At 41.2% G+C, this 10160-nt stretch overlaps 1 protein-coding gene across 1 annotated transcript in view; it reads left to right on the forward strand.

Moving 5' to 3' along the window:
• Positions 1 to 9920, forward strand: part of KCNH8 (potassium voltage-gated channel subfamily H member 8) — a 429124-nt gene extending 419204 nt beyond the window's left edge. Inside the window, exon 16 of the mRNA XM_021071363.1 lies at positions 7642 to 9920. Within this exon, the coding sequence (XP_020927022.1) occupies positions 7642 to 8346 (705 nt within the window). The 3' untranslated portion in view covers positions 8347 to 9920. The remainder of the gene's footprint in view (positions 1 to 7641) is intronic.

Here is a 10160-nt window from a genome sequence, read left to right on the forward strand (position 1 = left end):
TAAGCGGTGTGGAAACATCAGTATGTGGATTATCATGTACAGCTGACAGGTCTGTTGTCACACAGGTGTTTATTCATGATGGGAGTTGCTGCTCAAAAGAGTGAATGCACTGCCCTGAAACCTTCTAAATACCTAGTGATTTGTCGGTTAAATGCATGGTGCTGGGAGGACAGAGAAGGGGAGAACCTCCAAAGTTTTGGAGAGAACACTGAATTGCTTGGAAGCACAGATGGTGTTTTCATCACTTCTTCTTCCTAACAGTTGGGACTTTGGAAAGGAAAGAGAAATCTTAGATATGAACAATTGTCTACACAGATGGTAGTGGGGAACGGGTTTGGCCAACAGTTTTAAATTCCAGACTGATGGAGTCTTATCCACTGAAGAATGAGAAGGAGGAGGAGAAGGAAGAGGGTACAATAACTAAAGTGTAACTCAATACACAAGTGAAAGAATAACGTGTATTGGAGTTCCCTTGTGGTGCAGTGGATGAAGGATCTGGCACTGTCACTGCAGCGGCTCGGGTAACTGCTGTGGTGTAGATTCCATCCCTGGCCCAGGAACTTTCATATGCCATGGGCATGGCGGAAAAAAAAAAGGAATAATATGCATTAAGTTATGATTTCTGTGTGGTTTCTACTATACTTGTAAGTAGAAATAATCAGAAGGCCACATCTAAAATAGCCACAAAGGGTGGCAACCCAGGATGCAAAAATTTTCCCTGATAAAATAACTTGGAATAACTTAATTGAATTTGTCACTTGGCACTCATCATGTCATCATGAGATGTGGGAGTCAGTAAACAGGAGAAATTTCCCCAGGGAATCAAAACTGCCCACGGAGATCAAGTGTATGTCGGGACAAGTGACAAAGCAGTAAGATAAATGAAGTCTAGCAAGAGTCTTGGCCAAAAGAGACTTATTTCTACAATCATGATCAAAAGACAATAAGATAAAAGGGATGCTTAATGATGGAAATGCCACCTGCTCTTAAAAACTGGGAATTACCCAAGGGTTCAGTTTAGGATATTTATAGAGAAAAACTTTAACAGTCATGATACCTACTTTTAATATACTTACTTGGAATGAAGAGTGCCAGTTACAGATTTACCAATATAATTTTGTAGTAGGAATCTTTCCCCCAGCATGTTTATGGTAAAATCATAAAAGAACATAAAATAAAAATTGAAGGCAATATGAGAACCAAGTCCTTCAAAATGGCAGGAATTGCATTCCTTCATACACTCAAGATTTATTGAGTGTATGTTTTATTCTAGGCTTTGTCCTGAGTTGAGGAGATACCGAAATAAATAGTAACCTCTATCCTCATGGAACTTCAGAGCCTCCTTGGGGGCAGACAGTCCTATTTGATGCTCAGGCTACTATGTATCAATGAGCTATCTCACAGAGGAGATGAAAAATTAGGCATTTGAATGGGACAGAAACTTATCAGGCAGAACAGGGCCAAGGAGAAAAGCCCCAATCAGAGGGAAAATGCAGGAAGTGGTCCATTAAAAAACCAAGTGGAACTTTGTGAAGGGCTTTGTAATACCTGCTCTATTTTCTAATATGAGTTACAGAAGATATTTAAAAGATTTAAGAAATTGTTGAGGTAAGCGGGAAAACATTGGTTCATTGGCTCTAAATGATTTTGTTGGGTTTTATTGACCTATCTCGGCAGTATTCTGGTTTTATGCTCTATTTTGAAGACATCTCCTTAAGTGGACAGGGTCTTGATCACAAAGTAGCCCCAACAACCTTTTTTTAGCCAAGTGCCCATCTTCTTAACTGTACAGTGAAAAAACATTGAGACCCTACCACCCTTAGAAAGCAAACTTTGAATTCTTTGCTTTGTGCATTTGATTAAGGGTAAAGCCTTTCCTGTTTTAGAATGAATTTTGTTAGCAAGCCCAGCGGGAAGCAGTAAACAAAAGTGCTCTGAAACTTAGCTCTATTCTCTGTGGCAGTATGTTGTCACCTTCACTGTCACCAGAGCCTTCACCCCCAGGAGATGTCATCTCTCCTGTGACAGCTGGCTTTGTCCTTGTAAAGAGAGAGAACCCTTACCTAATAGGGATTAATTCCCTGTGCAGCTTTAATAGGGTGCAGGGGTGTGTCCCCAGTGACACAGTGACAGAAATCTTCCCTGACATAAATTGATCATTACCTTCTAGAGCTAAAGAAAGCACTGTTTCCTTGGGTTCTTTGCTCCTTTTAGTTCAAGCTAATGTAGTAATTTTGTTTTCTGAAAATATTCATGGTATTTACATTCCTGGAGCCAGTCAAGACTCTGGATTCCCATTCAAAGTTCACAGCCTCAAAGTTGTGGCAAATGCACAGTAAATGTTTAAGAATGTGGTCATGGAAAGATATTTCAATCATAGGAAAATATCTGTTTCTTTCAGAAACGAGTTCATCAGCAATTTGTCTGTTCACATATTGTCCAATTACAGATTTTTCCTTATTACAAACCTTTTTGTTGTTGTTGCATTTATATAATTTGCTGTGAGGAGATTTTACTGTGCTTAATCAGTCTCCTATTTTTCAGAGATGACTATGTATTTGATGTTGAATTATCATTTTAGATAATTTTTACACGAGGCTCATTTTCCAAAATTTTTTATTGAAGAATTGTTGATTTAGAATGTTGTTTTATATATATATACACACTTATATAGTTATACATATGTATTATTTTGTATTTTTTCTCATTATGTTTTATTACAGGATATTGAATATAGTTCCCTGTGCTATACAGTAGGACCTTGTTGTTTATCTGTTCTATATATAGAACTTTGCATCTGCTAATCCCAAACTCCCAATCCGTCTCTCGCCAACCTCCCTCCCCCTTGGCAACCACAAGTCTGTTCTCCATGTCTGTGAGTCTCTTTCTATTTCATAGATAGGTTCATTTGTGTCTTTTTTTTTTTTTTTTTTTTTGTCTTTTTGCCTTTCTTGGGCCGCTCCCGCGGCATATGGAGGTTCCCAGGCTAGGGGTCTAATCAGAGCTGTAGCCGCCGCCCTACGCCAGAGCCACAGCGCCACAGCGACGCAGGATCCAAGCCGCGTCTGCAACCTACACCACAGCTCACGGCAACGCCGGATCGTTAACCCACTGAGCAAGGGCAGGGACTGAATCCGCAACCTCATGGTTCCCAGTGGGATTCCTTAACCACTGCGCCACGACGGGAACTCCTGTGTCATATTTTAGATTCCACATATAAGTGATATCATATGGTATTTGTCTTTGACTTATTTCACTTAGTATGGTAATTGCTAGGTCCATCTATATTTGCTGCAAATGGCATTATTTAATTCTTTTTATGGCTGAGTAATATTCCATTGTCTATATGTACCACATCTCTATCCATTCATCTGTCAATGGACATTTAGGTTGTTTCCATGTATTGGCTTTTATGAATAGTGCTGCTTTAAACATAGTTGTGCATATACTTATTGAAAGAAAGTTTTTTTCCAGATATATGCCCACGAGTATGACTGAAGGATCACATGGTGGTTCTATATTTAGTTTCCTAAGGAACCGCCATACTGTTCTCCATAGTGGCTGTACCAGCTTACATTCCCACCAAGAGTGTAGGAGGGTTCCCTTTTCCCCACACTCTCTCCAGTATTTGTTAGTTGTAGACTTCTTGATAATGGCCATTCTGACTTGTGTGAGATGGTACCCTGAAGCTTCTTTTTGTATCAACTGTGGTCTTCACAAATTCTGACCACATTAGCAAAAATCTCTGAATTTTTAAGCAGTATCTCCTTTTCCATGTGGTGATACATTGTAATAGAAAGAGCACCAAACCTAGAAGTCTTGATTCCAGACCAAAGACTGTCTCATTCATGAAACAAGAGACCTTAAAATATCATTTAGGAGTTCTGTCATGGCTCAGGGGAAATGAATCTGACTAGTATCCATGAAGATGCAGCTTCGATCCCTGGCCTTGCTCAGTGGGTTAAGGATCCAGCGTTGCCATGAGTTGTGGTGTAGGTCACAGATTGCAGACAGGGCTCGGATCTGGCATTGCTATGGCTGTGGCATAGGCCAGCAGCTACGATCTGATTCCAACCCTACCCTGGGAACCTCCATATGCCACCGGTGTGGCCCCAAAAAGACAAAAAAAAAAAAAAGTCATTTAACCTCCGGGCCATAGTGCCCCTATTTTACAGGTTGGGAAATAAAACTGCATCACCCCTGCCTGTCTTAGTGTTGTTTGTAGACCCATAGAGAAAAAGTACCTAAAAGCATATTGTATTATAAATTTACTCAAACATTTGTTAAATAACATACTTGTTGATGTTCCTAAAATGCAAAGTCGTTCTTCAATTATAACATCTTTTTTCAAAGCTAAGGTCAACTGAAAGCATTTTTACTGAGAGCTGAGTCCTGTGAGTTTGATTTTGGCATTAAGCCTAGACTACGTATGGAAATGGATGCTTAATATAGCCTTCAAACAGCTCAGTATCAGCCTTCTCTTCTGAAATTTTGATAGAAGAACTAATCAACTCAAACGATTACATTTAGAGTGAATAAGCAAGGAGGTCCTGCTGTAAAGCACAGGGAATTATATCCAATCACTTGTGATAGAACATGATGGACGATAATACGACAAAAAGAGTGTTTATATATGTGTGACTGGGTCACTATGCTGTACAGTGTAAACTGATAGAACACTGTAAATAAACTCTACTTTAACTTTTAAAAAATTTTTAAAAGAACTAACCAAATCAAGGTAGAATCCCTGGGTGAATGTCTGCTGTGCCAAGATCCAGAGACTGGTTTGTGTCACCCACCCATTTTAGAACTGAGGCTCAGCAGGTTACAAAATTGACAACCTGCAGTGAAAATTTCAAAACACATAGACTCTTTCCCAGATTCACTGTTTCACTTCTTAAATGTGAGTCTCAGAGGCATATTTTTGTCACCAAAAGTTTTAGATCTGCTGAAAAGCCAGGGCAAGTATTCGATTGAGTCCCTCGAGTTCCATGCTAACACAGCAAGGCAGAAATAGTTTTGGACTGGCAATTTCAAGGCAGGTGTTACCAGTTGGTTGCCTGAACCATGGAAAAACTTCCTTATGGCCTTTGAAAAATGCCTGATTTGAGCAGCACTACCACCTGATGGGCCTGCCAGGGAGAATTAGTTTCAGGATGCACTTGTAGGAAGTGGACTGAATTAAGTTACTGGATGAATTAGGAATATGCACTTAAATGTTGAAAAAAGTCTGCCCAAAACAGCAATCTTGGTTTTGGCATCACTGAGATTGGACTGCCCTTTTGTTCTGTTTTGTTTTCTGATGGTATTTAGCCAATGGGTTTGGCTGCTTATATTGGAGTTTGTGGTTCATGATGGAAAATCAAGGCATAGGAAATTCTTTATAAAATACAGTCTTATAGGCAAAATATTACAATATGTGTTAGTGTTATGAATCTAACCAAAGACTAGAAAATATGTGTGTGTCCTGCTTTCTTGAAATATAGGTTTTCCTCACTTTGAAGACTAGAAACCATCCAGAAAAGCTGGATTTACATCAAATTCAATTTTTTGGTGGTCTTCCATGGTTAAAAAAGTGATGTGGTTGTGGGAAATAAATTCTCCAGTGAATTATAGTATGGATTTTAAGTGTAAAATGAACAAGGAAGACTCTTCAGTGGTCCTCGAGAGTTTGAGGGTCATGTCTCCTTTGAAAGTCTTACAAAAACTAGGAGTTCCCACTGTGGCTCAACGGGTTAAGAACCGGACATAATGTCTTTGAGGATGCGTGTTCAATCCCTGGCCTTGATCAGTGGGTTAAGGATCCTGCATTGCTGCAAGCTGCAGCACAGGTTGCAAATGTGGCACAAACCTGACGTTGCTGAAGCTGTGGTGTAGGCCAGCAGCTACAGCTCCAATTTGACCTTTAGCCTAGGAACTTCCATATAATACAGGTGCAGGTGTTAAAAAAAAAAAAAAAAAAAAAACTTACAAAAACTAAATGTCTCACTAGAAAAGTGAATAAAGCCCATACTGCACAATTGAGGTTGCAATTCCATGCAATTTCAGTTCACTGATGGATCCCTACCTTCCCAGGTTCCCCACAGTGCTTATCTGTACTGACTCACCTTGAAGATCTTTTTATTTCTCTCTAACTCTCATTTTGCAACTTTCCTTTTTCCTATAGACACCCTCCTTAGCACATCTGGAGTTCTTCTTTACCACTGTCACCATCCCTTGAGGCCAGTGTGTCTCTGAATAAGCATAGATCTTGAGCAGAAGGGCAGAAGTGAAAGCTGTCATACAATACTCACCTCTCCACGTTGTTTTGAGGTGTTGGGGATGGTTGGTGTGCACCACGGAGCATCGAGGGATGCAAAAGAGTAATACTGTCTGTGTTTAAGAGCTGAAAGAGATGTTAGAGCTACATTTCTTTTTTTTTTCTTTTTATGCCCATACCTGCAGCATATGGAAGTTCCCAGGCTAGGGGTCAAATCAGCTGCAGCTGCAAGCCTACACCACAGACACAGCAACTTGGGATGCCAACCACATCTGAGACCTACACCTCAGCTTCTGGTAACACTGGATATTTAACCCATTGAGGGAGTCCAAGGATTGAACTCACATCAAGTCCTTAACCCTGAGTCACAATGGGAACTCCCTGGACTTATATTTCTAATTTTGTTTAAGAATCTCAAAATTACTGATTAAGAGTGCCACACTAAGGCAGAGAAAGACAAGTATCATATGATAGTGCCTGTATGTGAAATTAAAAAAAGATACAAATGAACTTATTTACAAAACAGAAAGAGAATCACAGACATAGAAAACAAACTTACGGTTACCATAGGCAAAAGGCGGGGAAGGATAAATTAGGAGTTTGAAATTAACATAAACATACTACTATATATAAAATAGGTAACCAACAAGGACCTATCATACAGCACAGGGAACTATATTCAATATTTTGTAATAACCTATAAGGGAAAAGAATCTGAAAAGGCGTGTGTGTGTATATATATATATGTGTGTGTATATATATATATATATAATATATGATGTGTATTAATATATAGATGTATGTATAGCTGAATCACTGAAACATAAATCAATTATACTTCAATAAAAATAAATATATATAAAAGTTTTAAAAAAGAATGCCAGAGGGGTTCCGTTATGGCTCAACAGAAATGAACCTGATTAGTATCCATGAGGATGCAGGTTTGATCCCTGGCTGCCTCATTCAGTGGTTTAAGGATCTGGTGTTGCTGTGACCTTTGGTGTAGGTCACAGATGCGGATCGGATCCCTCATTGCTGTGGCTGTGGCATAGGCTGGTAGCTGTAGTTCTGATTCAACCCCAAGCCTGAGAATTTCCATATGCCATGGGTACAGCCCTAAAAAGAGCCCCCACCAAAAAAAAAAAAAAAAAAAAAAAAAAAAAAGGAATGCCAGCTTATTTGTATCTTTCCAGGTTCCTTCAGAGTGAGGATGGGTTTAGATCCGGTGCCCAGCCTCCCCATTCACCCTTTGGACTTGGCTGGAGTTGGAGGTGGGGCAGCCTTCCAGACCTTCTTAATGAGAAACCTCACTTCCCTTCCTCACTGCTCTGATATCATCTGCTCCTCTGACTATTGCCTTTGACTATGCTTCGTCCATGTAGGTAACAACATTGACTCAGGAGGTCTCCCAGTTGGGCAAAGACATGAGGAATGTGATGCAACTTCTAGAGCACGTCCTGTCACCTCAGCAGACCTCTCGGTTTTGCTCTCTGCACACCCCCTCTGTGTGTCCCTCCAGGGACAGCTTACAGACCAGAATGACCTGGAGTACGCACCAGCCCTGCCGACACCTGCAAGCAGGTGGCGCTGCTTATACCCAAGCACAGCTTTGTCATGGGAATGTCACCTCAGACATATGGAGTGTGGATCCCTGCTCTGTGGGGAGCAGCCCGCAGCGAACTGGAGCTCACGAGCAAAATCCCACAGATGGTGAACTGCACCATTCTCCAAACCTTAACTATTCACCTGCCCACTACCAGGTGGTCCAAGAAGGTCATTTGCAGTTTTTAAGGTGCATCTCTCCACAGTCAGATACCACGCTGACGCCTCTGCAGTCCATCTCAGCGACTCTCTCGTCCTCTGTCTGCTCCTCTTCGGAAACATCTTTGCACCTGGTTCTCCCCAGCAGATCAGAGGAGGGCAGCTTGGGCCAGGGAGCCATGAGTTCCTTCAGCCTGGAAAACCTGCCCGGATCTTGGGACCGGGAAGGAGGGGCATCCATCTCTACGGAACCCTTGGAGAACTTTCCTCTGGAAGTTGTCACAAGCACAGCAGAAGTGAAAGATCATAAAGCCATCAATGTATGACATTAGTGCACATGAGGCAGCGGCCAGCTTCCATCCCATCCCTGCATGACGGCTCTGGTTTGCCTTTATTGCCTCTGGCAGCCTGAAGACTGGACAGAGCTGAGAGCCCTGTGGAAGAGAGCGTGGGGAGCCAGGCAAAGGCAGAACCACCTCCATACTGTAGCAGACACTTCCTAGATCCTAGAAACAAAATAGGAACACTTTCCTGTACAGGTATTAACTTACTGGTCTGTTTGACAGACTTTGGTAAAAGTCCAAAGACCCTGAGGGTCTAGCAGCTAGAAGTCCCAGACAAAGAATGTGTGGATGCCTTTTGTCTTTAGGGGGCTTCTGTCAAGTGCGGCTAAGGTTTTTTCCTGAGTGCCCGTGTGTCATTCCTGAACAATATCCACAGCACTGTGGGCCGTGGGGGTGCGCAGTTCCTGCTGGTCTATTTTTCAAATAGAGAAGGCAAAGGGACAATTATCACTGCATGTCATCTCCTAGACAATCAGTCAAATAGAGCCGGTGGCCAGTGGTCAGCTATTGCACGTTATTTGCCATGTAAATGAATATGTCTTTATTTATCAAAAAAAGAGAGAGGCTATTTTTATATCCTTGCTATGAAATACTGTATTTAACTATTTAAAATATTTATAAAGAAATGAATGTTTTCATTTTGGTAAAAAAAAAAAAAAAAAGCTTGCTGTTTTAACAAGAAATGCACTACTGTTATGTACAGTAGATCAAAAGTTATTTATTGTTAAGAGGCTGTAGTTTCTAAAGGAACCCTCCCTTTTACCTGCATGCAGTTTACAAATGTACCCTCACGCTTCTGGATGACACAGGAAAAGTGAGGACCTATTTTATTAATGAAATAAAAACACGGACTGCGTGTCCAGCATGGTAGTAGGGTGGGCTCAACCTGGTCTCTGCTGATTCATGTAACAGCCTGAACGGAGGCCTTCCCCACTGAGCCGGCATACATGTGGCTCCTGCAGCCATCCTCCCTTGTGGTTCTGGAACCCAGAATTGGTCTGCAAGGATAAGATCACAATTCCCTAGAGCTCTTTTGGCCTCAAAATGAGGGAGAAAACCTTGTGTGCACCCTTCCTCTGTGCTGTTCTTTTCAGGAGAGCTTGTGTAGACAGAGCAAATCCCAGAGACGAGCCAAGATTTCTGAGCTATGATTTGTGAGCTTTGTATCAGCACTTGAATTTCATTTTTTTTTTTTTCTTTAGAGCTCTCAACCATGCTGAAGTTATGCAGAACAGGTGTTTGCATTCTCATTGTGCAGAGAGAAAAAAACAATCAAGTTCGAGAGATTGCACAGTTAGGATGCTGGAGACAGTCTAGAACTGATAATGCTTCCTGCATCTCAGCCAATATGCAGATTCAGGTGCCGGCAGGGTGATGATGTACATGTCTTTGCCGAAGGTTTATTTTATGGTTTAAAAACATTAGGGACTCAGCATCCCAGATGTTCTTAGAAAATATACTGAGTTCACATTCTAGAATCCCCTTGTCCTTATTCTCCACCGCAGAGAATACACAATTTGAAACTTGCATTTATTAAAAACATCTACACAAAGCAAGACTTCTGGTGTGTGGCTCTTAATACCCTAAAATTGGCTAGAGAAGTAGAAAGAAAATAAACCTTCTTTAAGAAAAATGGAAATAGTACATATGTAAGAGGCAGGTTGCTTAAGACTCCATGTCTTCCCACAGCTCCAGAATTCAGTCTCTCCCTATCTAATGGAGGGGGAAATTGAGGCAAAGGCGACCTGCTGGATTATGTGTTTATTCGTATTTACCCTTTTGCTCATCCTGACCTA

This window comes from Sus scrofa, chromosome 13, assembly GCF_000003025.6.
Source record: "Sus scrofa isolate TJ Tabasco breed Duroc chromosome 13, Sscrofa11.1, whole genome shotgun sequence".
NCBI classification, from domain to species: domain Eukaryota; kingdom Metazoa; phylum Chordata; class Mammalia; order Artiodactyla; family Suidae; genus Sus; species Sus scrofa.